General features: G+C 37.8%; 2 protein-coding genes across 9 annotated transcripts in view; both read left to right on the top strand.

The window, feature by feature from the left end:
• Nucleotides 1-706: 706 nt before the first annotated feature.
• On the top strand, nucleotides 707-12416 carry LOC106100610 (chromodomain-helicase-DNA-binding protein 1). Of its 8 annotated transcripts, XM_013279533.1 has the most exons (24): nucleotides 707-1122; nucleotides 2093-2181; nucleotides 2248-2613; nucleotides 2736-2915; nucleotides 3000-3178; nucleotides 3632-3961; nucleotides 4152-4402; nucleotides 4511-4624; nucleotides 4813-4977; nucleotides 5405-5685; nucleotides 6113-6470; nucleotides 6575-6949; nucleotides 7026-7277; nucleotides 7388-7555; nucleotides 7695-7815; nucleotides 8029-8222; nucleotides 8721-8892; nucleotides 8972-9134; nucleotides 9222-9588; nucleotides 9680-9898; nucleotides 9980-10291; nucleotides 10462-10682; nucleotides 10791-11150; nucleotides 11442-12416. In XM_013279533.1, exons 1-24 carry the CDS (start codon nucleotides 1114-1116, stop codon nucleotides 11644-11646), a joined length of 5451 nt encoding a protein of 1816 aa, XP_013134987.1. In that variant the 5' UTR covers nucleotides 707-1113; the 3' UTR covers nucleotides 11647-12416. The 8 variants fall into 8 exon arrangements, with proteins under 8 accessions (XP_013134987.1, XP_013134986.1, XP_013134991.1 ...); XM_013279532.1 differs by lacking the exon at nucleotides 707-1122 and having other exon boundaries at nucleotides 2081-2181; XM_013279537.1 differs by lacking the exon at nucleotides 707-1122 and having other exon boundaries at nucleotides 2081-2181; nucleotides 10854-11150.
• Nucleotides 12417-13186: 770 nt separating this feature from the next.
• The window catches only part of LOC106100336 (agrin-like), a 7537-nt gene continuing 2318 nt past the window's right edge, over nucleotides 13187-18405 (top strand). Inside the window, exons 1-12 of the mRNA XM_013279161.1 lie at nucleotides 13187-13244; nucleotides 13595-13729; nucleotides 13880-14116; nucleotides 14325-14540; nucleotides 14705-14914; nucleotides 14987-15211; nucleotides 15311-15411; nucleotides 15505-15619; nucleotides 15762-15992; nucleotides 16321-16655; nucleotides 17375-17516; nucleotides 18334-18401. Coding sequence (XP_013134615.1) covers nucleotides 13657-13729; nucleotides 13880-14116; nucleotides 14325-14540; nucleotides 14705-14914; nucleotides 14987-15211; nucleotides 15311-15411; nucleotides 15505-15619; nucleotides 15762-15992; nucleotides 16321-16655; nucleotides 17375-17516; nucleotides 18334-18401 — 1953 coding nt within the window. The 5' untranslated portion in view covers nucleotides 13187-13244; nucleotides 13595-13656. The remainder of the gene's footprint in view (nucleotides 13245-13594; nucleotides 13730-13879; nucleotides 14117-14324; nucleotides 14541-14704; nucleotides 14915-14986; nucleotides 15212-15310; nucleotides 15412-15504; nucleotides 15620-15761; nucleotides 15993-16320; nucleotides 16656-17374; nucleotides 17517-18333; nucleotides 18402-18405) is intronic.

An 18405-nucleotide genomic window follows, 5' to 3' on the forward strand; every position in this document is an offset into this window, starting at 1 on the left:
CAAAAGAATCATGTACATCTATATCTTATTTAGACAAACTATAAACACTCGACACTGGCCCAAGCTGCTAAGGGAGTGCCATAGACAAGAAACTGAATGAACTGAACTCTGTTATAACATAACAATAACTACCATTAATTTTTTACCTCCATTATTAATATTATGTTAGATATTTCCACAAATGACTTCCTTTAAAATATAAACGGACGGCCACATTAACAATACTTTTAAATTTTGAGTATACTTATTAATTTAGATTAGTAAACTTTTCGTTTTTGCTATTGGTAACCCTCATAAAGAAAAAAAATAATTAAAACACTGGTTATCAAATCCACATAGAAATAATTGAAATCTAGTTGGTAATATGTCCTTTTACAAGGTAGCTTAAAATAATCTATAAAATCTGAGAATTAAATTAATGTTCAATGCATCAAGTGGTACAATGTAGTAGGCAAAAATAGCCGTTCAAAAATATTTCCTAACAAAGCCAACCAAATTAAGCAATTTCTCATTCAATAAACAAGTAGAATTAATTACATTCTGCTTAATCTTCATATTTATTATTTGACAAGGAATAAAATTCTGCGTTTACATTTTTTGACAATTTAAGGAGATTTCTTTAAAATGCAAATAGCGGATATTACGCATTTGTTTCAATTTTAATATCTGGCCACATCGGTTATCTTTTTCCATTTCACGTCAGACTTGCAGGCAGTGGCAATATGGCTGTAGCGTTCGAGTTTCGCTGGTAGTGCGCGGTACTCACATCATTTCAAGTATAGAGTAGAGTATTTCTGACGCCTCTAAAGTTTCATTTTTAATTTTTTAGTGGTTATTGTTTCCGTTTTCATTGTTTTAACCTGAGTTTTTAAGAAAAAAATTTGGTTTTTCATTTTCGTCGTCACCAGAATTCATGCGACGACAAAATGGCGTCGCTTGACAAGATTTTACTGCAAAACATTTTTTTCAATTTTATTGTCTTTACATACAAATATGTTTAAAATCTTGTAATTAGTGTTTTCTAATTGATTTTTGCAAATGAATAATCTAGTTTTTCATTATTTTAACCATCACATATTTAAAAAGCCGTGTATTCTTTAATTTTTCTGCAAAATGCTCCTGGTAAGTGTTTTTAAAGCTTTTTCACCATTGTTTTTGTGGATTAACTAATATTTTTCGTGTTTTTGAGCTTTAAATAAATGTAGAATGTTCTAGAAGCAATGGGTGTGGTCGTAAATTTACTTGGATTTTTAAGACGTAATTCGAAATAAATAGTTTTCTAGGATTGTTTACAATATATTTTGGCGTTTTCATGTATTAAAAAGTCATTGTTTTACTAAATAAAGTGTTTCCAATCATTCTTTGTTACGTAATCTTTACAACGAGACCAGTGAAACTTATTTTGGAAAAGGGTTCTTTTTTGCAATTTAACTTTGAAAATAGGTCTCACTACATGGTGCCTGTTGATATTTACCTCTTTGAGGTTATGTTTTATTCCTTTGCTTAATATTGTTAAAATTATATGGGTTATTTTGCGAATATGCTTTACTCAACTTTTATACCAAAAAGCAGGGGTGCTGGGAAAGATTTCACTTATTTTTCTTCAAATATTCATAAATTTGGAGGTTATGATAAATATATTAAAGTGTACTAAGTTCCTTCTATAATTTTGGTATGCATTTCATGCTATTTTTGTATACAATCAGTTGTAATTGTTTTCTGTACATTTTTTGTTTAATAAAAAAAAGTATTTGTTATTAAATAAATAAAAGTGTACCGACTGAAGTATTGAACTTCTGTTCATTATAAATGACTCATTAAATTTTAATAAACATGAAAAATATTAATTTAATTTACTTTTTGCCCCAAATATTCATCGGAATGTTTTAAAAACCCTAGGTTTATTTTACCTGTCAAGAACCTAATTTCATGCATTTACTCTTATAATTTAGCCCTTCTTCTTGTATATTGCTCATCTTAATTACTACATAAGTGGCAATTATAATTATAAAATAATATGTAGAGTTTTGCTAATTACATAACTCAATAATAATAATTACAAATTGGTAACATTTTAAGTATGTTGTTGCAGACCGGTTCCATGAATGAATCAGGGAGTGATTCTATGAGTGACAAAGGAGATAGAACTGACTCCAGTGCATCAGGTTCTGGAAGCGAAAGGTTTGTTTCCACAGTTTTGATTATATTCTTCCATAAAATTGTCGATTGATTTAATTATTTTCACAGCGATAGTGGATCCAGTTCTGGTTCAGGATCAGCATCTGGCGGTAGATCTGCTTCAGAAAAGTCTTCCAATGGGGATCATTCACATCATAGTGATGATACTAAGTCATCACTGAAACACAGCAATCAGAATTCTTCAAAATCAGACCATCATACAGATAAAGATTCATCGAGTGAAGATATTGTCAAACGTAAATCAAGGAGCAACCATGGAAAAGTTAAATCTGACCTCTGGGAAGATAACCCTGACATTTATGGCATCAGAAGATCGGGAAGATCCAGAAAAGAACCGGACAGGTTGAATGTCGCTGTGGATAGTGATTCCAGTGAAAAAGGACGGAGTCATAATAGAAAAAGTAGAAAAAAAAGGTGATTGCAGTTTTCATTTCCGATGTGATTTTTAAAACATTAGAAATTGTAAAGATAATAAAAATATTTTACTCTGTTGTTTGAATTTAATTGATTTGTGATTTTTTTAACTTTATTTTTAGCGATTCATGGAACTCTGACACATCTGATAGTGACAGTGATATGAAGGGTTCTCCACCACCCCCTTCAAAACGACCAGGCCAAAGAAGTGTACCTCTCCGAAAAAAAAAGCCAGCGAGAAGAAGAAGGTTCACAAGTGAAGAAGATGAAAGCTCAGAAGCATCTGATGAAGACACAAAGAGGTATATTAGTATTTTATAATTTTATTTACCATATCTATTTTGCCATAAATATTTAAATTTGCCTCAAAACCTTTAACTCAATAGAACAGCCACAAGGAGGACAGGTGCAGCAATTAGTTATAAGGAGGCTAGTGATGAACAAACAGACTCTTCTGATCTTCTAGAAGTTGAGGGTGGCGAAGGTGAAGAAGGGGAGCCTGAACCAGAAGAGCACAGTGAAACTATTGAAAGGGTGCTTGGTCACCGACGTGGGAAGAAAGGAGGTAACAATCAGCCTTATTATGTTAAAATTTTGTGTTAATTAGCAATCAATATGTTAAATTTAAAATTAATCAATCACCCCTTTATACTATTCTCGAATTATAATTTATTCTTCAAATTACACAATATAGTTTTTAAATATTGTCTTTTAACTCTATTATTTTACTGTAGTAGTTAGAAAGCACAATCTAAATATAACTTGAAATCTAAGTACCTAATATTTCATGAAGGTCAAGGTCACCTTCACCTAGTACACTAAACATGATCAGTCCTTAACTTCTCTTACGAAAGACTTGAAAAATTAATTTGTATATTCATTATTATTTTATTTTACTGTAATGCTTCACTTACACTGTTGCTACAATTTTCCAATATCCTGAATAATTTTATCATACTTGCATTTTGGTGCAAATACGTTGTTAAATTTTAGCTAATGTCTTCTTCTCGTTGTGCAGTCACTGGGAATGTGACTACAGTTTATTATATAGAAGAGCACGGTGATCCTAATGAAGATTGTAATCCTGAGGATGAAGAGTCAACTGAACCCCAGTACCTGATTAAATGGAAGGGATGGTCTCATATTCACAATACTTGGGAATCTGAGAAGTCCCTCAATGAACAAAAAGTTAAAGGACTTAAAAAACTAGAAAATTATATAAAAAAGGAAGCTGACCTGTCTTGGTGGAGGCAACGGGCCGGGCCGGAGGATATTGATTACTTTGAATGCCAAAGTGAACTCCAGCAGGAACTAATTAAGACCTACAATAATGTAGAAAGAATAATTGGTAATTATTAAAGAACAATCAAATATATTTCTATGTTTATATTTCTTTTATTTTTATTGTGTCATCTTTAATGTCCCTAAGAAAAAAAAAACAAAAACTGTATGCAACACAATTTTCGCACAAAGATAGTCTACTGAGTTTGCTAGTTTATACAATATTCTTGAATTTTGATCTAAAACAAAATTTACAGCTGAGCAAACTCGGGAGTTGGAAGGTGGTGGAACAGCTCGTGAATATTTTTGTAAATGGGAGTCACTTCCGTATGCGGATGCTACTTGGGAAGATTCAGCTTTAATAGAAAGGCGGTGGCCTGCTGAGGTGGAACATTTTAAACACAGAGAAGCTGCTAAAACAACACCTTCGAGACATTGTCCAGTTTTGAGAAGAAGACCTAAGTTTCATCAGATCAAAGAACAACCTGAATATATGGGTAAAGATAAGGTATGGTGAAAATTAAACCTTTTTAGAGATTTTTTTAAATGAATGTTTCTTTTCAATTAAATAATTTAAATACAGGAGAAATAACTTAATGGTTTTGATTTTTTTCAGACATATGTGCTACGAGATTATCAAATGGATGGGTTGAACTGGCTAGTACATTCCTGGTGTAAAGACAATTCTGTCATTCTTGCCGATGAAATGGGTTTAGGTAAAACAATACAGGTGATTGCTCATTTTGTAACATGATTCAGTATATTATAGCAGCTTTAAGGTCTTTTAAAATTGATTTCTTATGTTGAAATAAAATTAAAATTGGGTTTTGAATTGAACTTTCCAGACAACTGACGTTGAAATCATAATGTGATAGAGAAAGAGATTAGATTGTGGCTAAAATGTATGTTTCTTTGTAGACTATATGTTTCTTATACTATCTGTTCAAATCTCAACAACTTTACGGGCCATTCCTGTGCGTGGTGCCGCTGAGCACGATGACGGCGTGGCAAAGAGAGTTCGAGCAGTGGGCGCCTGATGTCAATGTTGTTACCTATATTGGAGATGTTGTTAGCAGAAATATTGTAAGTTTCATACTAAGTTTATACAAATTTTAGGGCCTGTAAAATTGTAAATTGTTTGATAACAATGCAACATATAAAATATGTGATGGCAATATCGGATTCTGTTACCTTATCTGACAGCGACGTCATTTTTAAGTTATTTGAGCCTCTATCAGCCAGTGGTGAGACAGGCCCTGAAACTAAATATTTCGTTCCTTATTGCATCTGGATTTGTGTCCGAGTAAATCATACTTCTATAGTGTGATGTACTGGACGGCACAGTCTACAAAAAATTATTTGGTTAATCATTTAAGCCCTATATTTTCGAAAATTTAACAGAAAAGTACAATAAGGTACCTCCTTAAGGACTAATCAATGATTCTAAGTAGGGCACAAAAGGTATGGGATTCTGAATCCAAGTTATTTATTAGTTTAATTTTTCTTGCAGATCAGACAATTTGAATGGAGTTTTGCGAGTTCGAAAAGACTAAAGTTCAATGCAATTCTTACCACTTATGAGATTTTACTAAAAGACCGACAGTTTTTAAAATCCTACAGTTGGGCGTGCTTGTTGGTTGACGAAGCTCATAGGCTCAAAAACGATGATTCCTTATTGTACAAAGCTTTAAAAGAATTTGATACTAATCATAGGTTATTAGTAACTGGGACACCTTTGCAAAATTCACTGAAAGAATTATGGGCCCTGCTACATTTTATAATGCCATACAAGTAAGTGTAATATTTGTTTGTAGGGTTAAATCTATCTAATTTAAGTAATAAATCATTGAAGTATACACTTGTAACCTTTTTAAAAAAATAATTAAAACACGCTAATACTAAATAAAACATAAAAGCAACAATAATATGATTGTCATGTTCTCAGTTGTGTTGCATTTAACTAACTCATGTTATTTATAAAAATTGCGTTCAAGTGCAAAAAAAAAATTATATTTAATATGTAATAGTTTTAATGACGTAAGTATTTATTCCGCCTCACATCTATGTGATAATTGCCACATAGTGCTTATCATGTGATCAACTTCATACATCTCAAAGTTAACCTTTCCTAACTTGAGGAATTGAATTACAATAAAAATGAGTTCATCTTCCTTTCTTGCTTTATGTGTGTTTTGATATATTTTTAATTTAATCTTAGATTTGAATCATGGGAAGAATTTGAGAAAGATCATGAGGATGCAGCCACAAAAGGCTACGAGAAACTGCACAAGCAGTTGGAACCATTTATAATACGTAGGCAGAAAAAAGATGTCGAGAAATCTCTCCCGGCGAAGGTTGAACAAATATTGAGGGTTGAAATGACTTCTATTCAAAAACAATATTACAAATGGATTCTTACAAAAAATTATAGCGCTTTGCGCAAAGGAGTTAAAGGTTCAATTAACACTTTTATAAATATTGTTATTGAACTTAAAAAATGCTGCAATCATGCTCTTTTAACTAAGCCAGAAGATTTTGAATCGCGAGCTTCGCTTGCGACAACTGATGCTGTTGAAGTAAGTACTGTATTTATAATTGATAAAGTTTATTCATAAAAATATTCATAACAAACTGGTCTAATAGTGTTTATGTAAAGATAAAAAATGTATTTTGTTTCTAGAAATTGCTCCGAGGCTCAGGAAAGCTGTTATTATTGGACAAATTATTATGCCGGCTTAAAGAGACCGGTCACAGAGTGCTTATTTTTTCACAAATGGTCAGGATGTTAGACATTCTAGCTGAGTACTTACAACGGAGGCATTTCCCATTCCAACGTCTGGATGGTAGTATAAAGGGAGAATTGAGGAAGCAAGCATTAGACCACTTTAATGCGGAAGGATCACAAGATTTCTGCTTCCTGTTGTCGACACGAGCTGGTGGTTTGGGCATCAACTTGGCGACAGCAGACACCGTCATCATTTTCGACTCTGATTGGAATCCACAAAATGATCTGCAAGCTCAAGCACGTGCTCATCGTATTGGGCAGAAAAATCAGGTAAATAAAAACCGAAATAAGAAAAAGATATTTTCTCTTTGGAATATGTATGTAAATTTTGGTGCATTATTTGTAGGTCAATATCTATAGGTTGGTGACGGCTAGATCTGTTGAAGAGGATATTGTAGAAAGGGCGAAAAGGAAGATGGTTTTAGACCATCTTGTGATCCAGAGGATGGACACCACTGGCAGGACTGTACTTAACAAACGGGATGCTTCCGGCACGTCGGGGAACAATCCCTTTAATAAAGAAGATTTAAATGCGATATTAAAGTTTGGTGCGGAAGAATTGTTTAAAGATGATGACGAAAATGATGAGGAACCTGTCGTAAGTATAACTGTTAATAATAAACCTTAAACAAAATGAATATTTTGAAAAATACTTTATTCCATTGTAGTTTTAGCAATTTAACTTATAGATTTTACCATTGCTTTTAGTGTGATATTGATGAAATTTTGCAAAGAGCTGAGACTCGTGATGAAGGTCCAGCTATGGTCGGAGATGAATTGCTGTCTGCATTTAAAGTGGCGAGTTTTGCTTTCGATGAAGAGAAGGCCGTTATGGAAGTGAAGAAGGAAAACGCAGATGAGGATACTAAAGATTGGGTAAGATAATTTTTATTATAAGGGTTTAATTACGAAATAAATAATGGCATCAAGGGATATATGGCATAAGGCCGCCCTTGCGCAAATCTTGTGTAGCTTTAAGAAGTATTAAAAAATAAATATTCCAATTTTTTTGTAGGATGATATAATACCAGAAAATGTTAGAAAGAACATCGCTGAACAGGAAAAGAATAAAGAAATGGAGGACCTATATCTACCTCCGAGAAGAAAAAATATGCAAGCAAATAGTGCGGAAAATAGTAAGTATTATAGTACCGAAAACTTAAAATATCCTATTATGCCATTTCACGTAAATTCTATTATCTTTGTCATGTCAGACATGTAGGACTTGTATTATTGGTATAATCAATACAGCAAATTAGTAGTCATTGTCGGTTTGTTTATGGTTATCACATTGTTTTGATCTGAAATAACTTAACATTGACTTTGTCTAATTTGTACTAATGTTATAGGAGAGGGTCGCAAGCGGCGCGGGCGTGGCGAGCGCGAGGGCGAGGGCGAGGCGGAGGGCGAGGGCGAGGGGGAGGGCGACGTGGAGAGCGAGGTGTCGGAGGGGGAAGCGAGCGCGGACGACGACCGCCCCCGCAAGCGCGGCCGCCCTCCTGCCTCGCACAGGGAGAAGATTAAAGGATTTACAGATCAAGAGGTACCTCGGCTTTTAATAGCACGCTCAAATCTAAACTATCACTCAAATGTTTAGTCTCCTTTTGAGTCCTATGAGCTTAAATAGATGTGCGCACACTACTCGATTTTTAGCTGTGTAACTAAACAGTTGTACTGGATGCGAAACAACCGACAATCGCACAACAGTTGTGTAATAGTTCAGTCAAAGCTGTGCGCCCACTCTATTTAATCGTAGTTGCATGGCTGACCTTGAATAAAACAATTATAATTTGTGCGGCCTCGTTGATTTTGAGGTTGGAAACTTGTTTTTATATTCCATAATGTCAATGATATCGATGCTTACAATAAGGATTGACAGATCGCTAACTCAATACATATTTCACAATATTTGTAGTCCGATAAACAATCAATCTGTGTTTAACAAAATTTTTATTGCGTTGTGCGATTATGATCTACAATTTCTTATCTTAATCTTTTATCAAATGTCCTATATTTATTGCTTACTTTAATATCTTTTCAGATCCGGAGATTTGTGAAAAGTTACAAGAAGTTTTCGGCACCGTTAAAGCACCTCGACAGTATAGCTTGTGATGCTGAGCTTCAAGAGAAACCTCTTGCAGAACTTAAGAAGCTCGGCGAGATTCTTACGGAGCGGTGTAAAGCTGTGCTCAATGATACCACAGAAACTGCTAGTATGTTTCAAATGAGTTTAGCAATTGTAAATCTTGCTTTTGATTTATATATCGATATACTAAAACTGTGCATTTGTAGATGAACAAAATAATGGCCGAAAAAATACTAGGAAAACATTTAAGCTTGGAGGTGTTCCTGTCAATGCCAAGACGATGGCCGCCTGCCAGGATGAGTTGGCACCTTTAGATGAATTCTTGCCACAGACAAAGGAGGAGAGACTCAAATGGCAGTTAGACTTCAGGTAGGAAAAACTATCTTTAGATTTTTAGTTTTAATATGATTAAAGCTTTGATTTACGCAAATTAATGCTCTTAATTATTTATTTTAGGACAAGGCCTGCAAATTTCGATATAGATTGGACTGTAGGTGATGATTCGAAGCTTCTCGCTGGAATATACCAATACGGTATGGGCTCATGGGAGGCAATCAAAATGGATTCATCATTTGAAATTGGTGATAAAATTTTAACCAATGAAGACAAGAAACCTCAAGCGAAACATTTACAGTCCAGAGCTGAATATCTGCTTAAGTTAATTAAAAAGTTATTAGACCAGAAAAATGGGAAACAGAAACAAAGGAAACCAAGAGGGAAAAGAGGAAATAAGGAACCTGTCACTAAAGATATTGTGGAAGAAGATGGCACTTCTGGAGACGAGAAGAAAAACAAGAATGCTAAAAATGATAAATCAGAAAAGGTAATGTTTACACTTTATATATTTGTTATTTTTATTTCTTATCTATGAAAAAATGTGTTGAAGATTACTAAGAATATTTTGTTTTGAACAGACTAAATCTAAATTAGAAGAAATAGCAATGCATGATGAAGCCTCAAATGATAGAAAAGAAAAAGATAAGAAACGCACAAAGAAAGATGGCAGGGACCGGACAAAGGGGGACAAAGTGAAAAGTCGGAAGAAGCCAGCGGGGCCGATGCATTTTACAGCCAACAACGAACCCAGGGCTTTGGAAGTTTTGGGCGACCTTGATCCATCAGTATTTGAAGAGGTAGGCTCATTATAATCAAAATCACATTTTATATTTTTGGTGCCTTATTTTTCTTTTATTTATGCAAAAATTTTGTTACAGTGTAAGGAAAAAATGAGACCAGTTAAAAAAGCTTTAAGAGCTCTCGATAATCCTGATCAGACACTCACTGAATCTGAACAAGTGTCGAGAACAAGATCTTGTTTAGCTCAAATTGGAAGCCAAATAGATATATGCTTAGATGAATACCCTGACCCCGAGAAGAAAGTGGAATGGAGAAGTAATCTCTGGTATTTCGTGTCGAAATTTACGAATTTTGATGCAAAACAATTGTATAGGTTATACAAGTATGGTCTAAAGAAACCACTTGATGGTCCTAAACGTAAAGATGGAAAACACAAGGAGAACTTGAAAGTATGTTTATTCTATTTTGCAAGTTCAATAATAAAAATTAGTACTGTTGTTTTCAAAAAGTGATTTCTGTAACAATGTCATCAAAATCATACTGTCACTGATTCATCATATTGAATTTTAAGCTTGTCTGTAAATTTTCTAAGCTGTTTTTTTAAATTCCTTTTTTGCAGGGTGGTAAAAATAATCTCATTTCTAATAACCACATGAACAAGTCATTTAAAAAGGATGCTAAGCAAGATTCATCAAATAATAGAAAAGAAAAAAGACCAAAAACAGATAAGGACAAACAAGATAAAAGTAATGATAAAACTCCTCATTCATCCGGAGTTAAAAGAAAATTAGAGGAAGGTGAATGTGATCCTGATACAAATGATAATAAACGACATGAAAGGTAATTTTTCACTACACATATCTCATGCATGTTCATTGTCCTTTCAATCTTTTTTAACTTTCGCTAACATTTTTCCATAAACTCACCAAATTGCATCTTCCATACCAGACATAAAGACAGAGATCGCAAGAATAAAGATAGCAGCCTGAAACGAGACGATTTGATCTGCAGAGATCGAGGTAGACCGGAGCGTGACAGAGACCGCGACCGGGAGCGGGATCGAGACCGCGATCGGGACCGAGAGCGGGAGCGCGACCGGGAGAGGGACCGGGACCGGGACCGAGAGCGGGAACGTTCACGGACGCGGCGCGACAGCGGAGGGTTGGGGCAGGCGCGAGTGCGGCCGCAGTACGGGCTGCCGCACCCGCACGCCGAGCACCAGCTGCACCCCGGGTGGACGCCGCCCGCATACCCCGGACCGCGACAGTACCGCGGCGACCGCAACTCGCGCCCGCACGACAAGAGACGGTAACATCTAAATACAATACATCTATACTAATGTAATAAAACTTTAAACATACTTTGTTATCTAGGGTGTACCCAATCATATTTTTTAAAAACCCTTACACTTACAACAGATATGTTTATTATATTTTCACGCTGTTAAACTTACGAATTAGGAAGGAAAAAATTGCTCTGCAAGAAAAGATTGCCATGGTTCCTTAAGTTTTCAGCCTTTAGAATTTGACATTTGTAATTGAACAATAAAATAAAGTTATGTCATTATTATGCAGTTATATTTAATGTTTGTCATAACAGATTTCCCACTGGATACACGGGCATGGGCGGGCCGTACGCCGGGTACTACGAGGGCAGCGCGCTGGCGGGCGGCATGGGCTTCCCGCCGGTGCGCTACCCCGAGGAGTGGCGCAGCTACCCGCAGCCCGAGTACGCGTACGACGAGCGCGACTACGAGCGCGAGGTGTACCGCCGGGACTACGACCGCCGCGCGCCGCCCACCTAGTACCACCTAGTGCCACCTCTGCAGAGGCTCCTTGTAAATATCAAATAAATTATATTGTAAATATAAATAAATAGGGGATCTCCTTCCGCAGACACTAGTTAAAAAGTGTAAATGTACAGTGTAAGTGACAATGTGCTGTGGACGTTCTTCTATGTGATAAGTGAAATGAATTGGATGAAACATTAAAATTTCCCTCGTATTTACGACTGTGTTTGTTAAGTGAGACTGTATAGTAAATTTATTTATTTACCGAGTCTGTCAATGTTTGTGTATAAATTTTGCTGATTACCATTAATTTTTATATTTGTTCCAATTTTGTTGCCTGTTTACAGGTGTAAAACGATTTTTATTTTTTGGTATAATAGATTGTTATGGTGTATTTAATGAATTGCCACAATTTCAACACTAGGTAATTAATTTGACATGAATGCAGGTGATATACGTAGGTCATAGTTAATGTACAAAAATTAGTATTTGTTAGTAGACTTCATATATCTTAAATCATGTACAATTGAGAACATCTTGTATAGCTAGTGGGAAGGGAGAGGGGATTTGTCATTGCATTTTAGCAGTGTATTGGAGAGAATGGTGTTTGATTTGTACTGTTTATTTCTCAATATGTGCATTTCTGAGTCCTGATAGGACTCACACAGTGTCCTATTTTTATACATTATGTAAAGTTTTATTCTCTATTACATGCAATTGATTGTAATAAAGAGTGGAGCGTCTTGATGGTATTAACCATGATAATAAACATATAAAATTTTTAACCATGTGTATTTATTGTGTAAATCCTTGTGAAAAAGTAGACGTTATGTGTAAATTAAAAAACAATGAAAAAAAAGTGTTTTGTTATCTCTTCTCTCTATATCTGAAAGAAATAAAAATGGTTTCGAGATAAATCTTTCAGGTCGTTATAAATGTCAATAGATTGAACCCAATCAGTACGATGAACAAACTGCCACTGTAGTTACAGTTCTCTAAACACTTTCTCAACGAATCTAATTTTAGTCCTCCCTTTCTCAACGTTTATTCAAAAGGAGGGGATAGAAGTAGTTTGATTTGGCAGAGCTGGATACAAATAGGAAACCCAATGATGTTTCTGTGCGTGCTATCTGGTGTTTAGTTTGGCGAATTCAAGTGGTCGCTTTCTCGGTTCTTTTGATAAAGTACTACCGATTAAGTGCGGAACAATAAAAGAGAGTTTTCGTAATGTCTGCTCTATAACTAGGATTTATTGGAATTTTTCGTTCTAAATGAATAATTGCAGCTAAAATTGTGCAGGCGCCACACAAAATTATTGATATGAGGTACCACGAGTAGATGGTATTTTAACAGGTCGGATTGAAGTAGGGTAAATAAGCACTCGGCAGTTTTAGAGTGGTGGACTTGAGAGCGGAGTTATCACATTAACCCCCTTGAAACGTTGTGCGCATGTTCGCAGCGACGTCATTCAGTAAGAAAGGTTCATTACACACAGTCCATTGTTTGGGAAATAAGAGAGGTGAGACGACAAATTAAAATTATACAACGTATGTTATTTTAATTTACAATGATATAATCGGTTTCAGTGAAGTTTCATAAACCCGATTTTTGCGGTAAGTGTACAGTACTTTTAATTCTGTCTAACAAAGTGTAGTCTAATTAGATTAATTTTAAATGCGTCACAGGTAATATTGATTAGTGTCCCGAGAGGTTAAATTGTCAATATAAAAGTGATATTTGTAACTGTGTTATTATTGTTTTAATCAAGCGATTTCTATTAAATGTATTTTGTGTACAATTTTAAGATTTTTAGTAAAACAAAATAGTAAACGTGCTTTTTTACTGGGTTTCTTTAAAAAAAATTATTGTGTCTTAACTCAACTTTGTTTTACCTATACGTAATGTAAAACAATTATACCTAGGTATATACAATTTACATATTAACATGGTTTATTTATTTTAGAAGGTTTAACCAGTTGAAGAATCGCATGGCAAGAACCATGTGCAGCTTGATTTAGCCGGAACATGTTCATCACCCGAGTGTCGCTGTTCCACGTATTATTGGCGACTGCGTTCGGTTGCTATCTCTTCCCCAGTGGTAAGAATAAGTATTGTGGATTGCAGCCGTTTTGGTATTCAGCAACATAGAAATGGATAAACACAGACCAAACGTTTGTTTTAAATTTTTTATTTAAGTCTTATTATATTTTTTTTCTTCACCAAAGTTTATGTTAATTGTTAACACCAGACGTGCCAGACCCGTGTCGTGGAGTCTCCTGTGGTCCGGGCGAGACGTGTCGTCCGTCATCGGACGGGCGGTCGTATCACTGCGAGTGTCCCGCGTCTTGCCCCAGCTACGGGGACCACGAGGGGGCGCGACCGCTCTGCGCCAGCGATGCCCGCGACTACCCCGGCGACTGCGAGATGCGACGCGCTGCTTGTCAAACAAACACGAACATCACCTTCATGTACTACGGTAAATGTGGTAAGTATACAAAGATAGTTTTAAAATAGGGTAACTGAGCAAGTAGGCTGTGTGGACATCGACAGCGATATTTGCTAATATATTATGGGAAAGGAAGTAAAACAAGAACTTTGGCCCCTCAACTGGGAAGAGAAACCTAAAATAGAAACAGATTCTTTACTTTTAACCTACTGCTCGCAATTTTAAGTTTGTATCTTGTTTGATCCAGACCCTTGCGCTGGCGTGACCTGTCCCGAACCCGAGGTGTGTCAACTAGATGAGCGGCGGCAGCCGGTGTGCCGCTGCGCCGAGCCCTGCCCGCTGGAGTTCTCGCCAGTTTGCGCCTCCGACGGCAAGACGTACTCCAACGAGTGCCAAATGCACCGCGAGTCCTGCCGCGCCAGAAAACAGCTGAGAGTCATCTTCAAAGGACAATGTAGTTCCGGTCAGTCTATACACTTCCATGTTATCGTACACCTCTTATAGGCCATACAGTGTGCTTGATACTGGGATACAGTACAAATGGGGAAGAAAAGAATATTCTCATATACGTTATGATTCTTAGCTGCATTTGATATGCTCTACCATTGCGAATTGAACAAAACCCAGGTGTGAATCCGTGCTCGGCGGTGGAGTGCCGGCACGGGGCGGAGTGCCGCGTGGAGGAGAGCGGCGCGGTGTGCGCGTGCGCAGTGTGCGAGCCCGTGCTGCGGCCCGTATGCGGTTCGGACTCTCGCACGCACAACAGCGACTGCGAGCTGCGACGTGCTGCGTGCCTCCTCGGCAGGGACATCAAGCTGCTGCACGCGGGGGCTTGTGGTAATATTATTTCCGGTTAATTTGTTAACAATGTACTTATTATTTGTAATTGTTTGTGGTGTTTATGTGCAGGTTCCAGTGGGGTGTGCGCGGGGCGCGTGTGCCCGCATGGAGGGGAATGCGTGGGCGCGGGCGCGGGCGGGGACGCGCGCGGCGAGTGCCGCTGCCCGCGCTGCTCCGCCGAGTTTGCGCCAGTCTGCGGCTCCGACGGCATCTCGTACGGCAACCGCTGCACGCTGCAGCTGGAAGCCTGCAGACACCGCAGGGACGTCAAAGTACTCTACGACGGACCATGCAGTACGTCACAATACTTATCATTTGTACTACTACTAAGCTATAAAATGCTTTATGAGAGTAGGAGACAAATGAGCATACATTTATGATATTTTTTTGTAGATGGTTGCGAAAACAAGAAATGTGAGCACTACGCAGTCTGTGAAAGCGATGGTGTTTCTGAGACCAGCTGCGTTTGTCCAAAGCACTGCGAAGAAGGCACTGTAAGTATAGACTGCATATTCATTATTATCGAATCTTCTACACAGAATCTCTGTTAGATTTCATTTACAATAATCTGTACTTTTCATCATCAGGAAACAGAAGAAGTTTGCGGTAGTGACAACCAAACTTACAGCAGTGTGTGCGCGCTCCGCGACGTCGCGTGCCGGGAGAAGAGGCACCTGCATGTTAAACACATGGGTTCTTGTGGTAAATCATATTAGAATGACGCGTAGTTGCTGACTCTGTTCTTTTCTCTTCCCTTTTCTCAATTGTACTTACATTTAACAATGTAGTGACGAGCACGTGTAATTCATTTATTTGCTCCAGTCTGCGTATTTTGTATTGTTAGAGTCGTGCGCGGAGGTGAAGTGTCCGAGCGGCACGTACTGCGCGCGGGGCACGTGCTCGTGCAGCAGGTCGTGCGCGGGCGCGCCGCAAGCCCCCGTGTGCGCGGACAACCTGCAGACATACGCGCACGAGTGCGCGCTGCACAACGCCGCGTGCGAGGCACGTGCCCGCGGGCAGACACCACCCCGACTCGTGCATCACGGGGACTGCGTAGACAAGGATAATGCCGGAGGTATACCATTTGTACGAATTGTAGTACTGTCGTAGTACCATCTATAGTATGACTAATTTCTTGAGAGACGTACGAATACAATTTTAGAATATTTATCTGAAGACATAGATATCGATATAACAGAGACGTGTTTTACAAATACGTCGCAAGACTCTTTTATTATTGAAAAGAAACTGAAAACAGTTTATTAATTAAAAAGTAATAAAGCAAAAGATTACAAATACAAGATAAGATAAAAAAGAAATAATATGAACAACAGATGTACATAAAAGTAGCTATCCTTATTGTGTGTTAATACGAGTTACTGTTAAAGAAATACACGCTGTAGGTACAAACAAGACGACTAAGAATGAGTCCAACGATATCGGGAGTGCGACTAGAAGCGAGGCGGAGAGTGGGGACGAGAGCGGGGGCGCGGGGGGCGCTAGTGTCGCGGGGGGCGCGGTGTGCGCGCGCGTGCGTTGCGCGTACGAAGCGACGTGCGCGGTGCAAGCCGGCCAGCCGCGTTGCGCCTGCCTCTTCGATTGCGCCGCGGCCCCGCCCGCGCCCGTTTGCGCCTCCGACCTGCGTCTCTACCCCACGCTCTGCCACATGAAGCTGGAGGCCTGCCGCCGACAGGAGGACCTCAGGTTACGCCCCTTGGCTCTCTGCAAGGGATTAGAGGTTTGTCCTTCCAATGCCTCATATTGAGAACGTAACAGAACAACACTCTTGGTCAGAAATACATTTTAATTACCTTTGATAATTATGGATTTAATGGAACACACAATAAATACATTTTTATATTATAACCAGTTTAATAAAATTTTATTCAACATCATTAAAGTTATAAGAATTTCGCTACTAAATAAAATATGTGAAGTATATGGATATCCAAACATGTGCGATTGTTTGAAAATTGTTTTGTTTGCTCACTCGTTCGCGGAAAATATTGATAATATATTTAAGTACACAAAGTACGTGCGCCATCGATTGTAAATGAGCTTATTGGTAAGTGCTCAATTCGAACTTTCACAAAAAGACCACTGTTAAGCTTGGCTCTTGCCGTTTTATTGGGAACTGTGTTTTTAAACAGAAAAGTTGGTCAAATTTAATAAGATAAGACAGGAGTTGTTAATCATAGAGTTCACGTATTTTTCAATTATTAAATAAATCAATTAAAATTGGAACAGCATGTCATAACAAGGTTCTAATTAATCTGAGGAAAAAAGCTTGGAATTATCCCTTTTACATTGCGAAGTTAGACCTCTTTTACACTAATCGATTGGTCGCGCCATTGATATTTGTATGACAGTCGCGTTCTCGCTTATAAACTGCTGTCCCGCGTGTTTAAAGCTGCGAGGTAAGTCGCGATAGTGGAACAGGGGTATTAATGTGTGTAGTTTCGTCCGTGCGGTGACGACGAGCCGCTGACGGACGGCGATGGGCGCGTACTGGACTGCGGCGGTGGACCGCGCCGCAAGGACTGTCCCGCTGGAAGCTACTGTCATCACACCGCTAAAGCTGCCACATGCTGCAAGAAAGGTACTGGATTCAGGGCCTATAAGGGAGTTGTGCGATTGTGCGACCCGACGATCGTGTTAAAATTGGTTCCCATCTTAATTCTCAGGATTACTGCAACCTTAATTGAATATAATGTTTGTACCTTTTGTAACAAAAAATGTAATTAATTTTAGAAGAATTATAAATAGAATTGGGGAGAGAAGAGAGAACACTTACCCATCCTTTCTATATTCGGACTGCTGCATAAAACATTTAAAATCTGCAACAAGCGGCTATTAAACGCTGAACGTGTAATCATGATTTTGTCCCGAGGCGGAGAATTCGCAGCAAAAATACAACGCGAATACGCGATGCATTTTCATTGTAAAAATTCACGATGGGAGAGCGCCGCGCCGCGCTAAATATATTGCACAACAATAAATTACATGTCAGCACTCACGGCCTTGCATTTGCCGGACGATCCGGCACTCAACTTGACACATTTAAGAGTATAACTCATTTCCTTAACATTTAAATTCACACCTGCAAAATTCCAACTCGGCGATTTAAGCCTGAGAATTTAAGAGGAGCTTTTTTGGAACCTTGATTTATGTGTACTAGTAAAAGGCTTAGTATTTTAGCCTTATTTTACATAGAGTAGTGACACAATATTGGTACGTTTAAGAATAAAATAAGTCCCTAATCTACTTCCGTGTCTCAAAGCGATATGCAGAAATAAAGAAAAAGGTTTCTTGTGATATTTGTTAGTTTTTTGTCAATTGGTTTGGTATTCTTCACGGGAGTATTAATACAATCAAGCGGGTTGTTTTTCGTGGCCTGTTGATAATAATTATTTCAGATAAGACAGTTGCGGAGAAGGAATGCCAGGAATCGTGGCACGGATGTTGCCCGGACGGAGTGACGGCGGCGC

This window comes from Papilio polytes, unplaced genomic scaffold, assembly GCF_000836215.1.
Source record: "Papilio polytes unplaced genomic scaffold, Ppol_1.0 DF824047.1, whole genome shotgun sequence".
Classification (NCBI taxonomy): Eukaryota; Metazoa; Arthropoda; class Insecta; order Lepidoptera; family Papilionidae; genus Papilio; species Papilio polytes.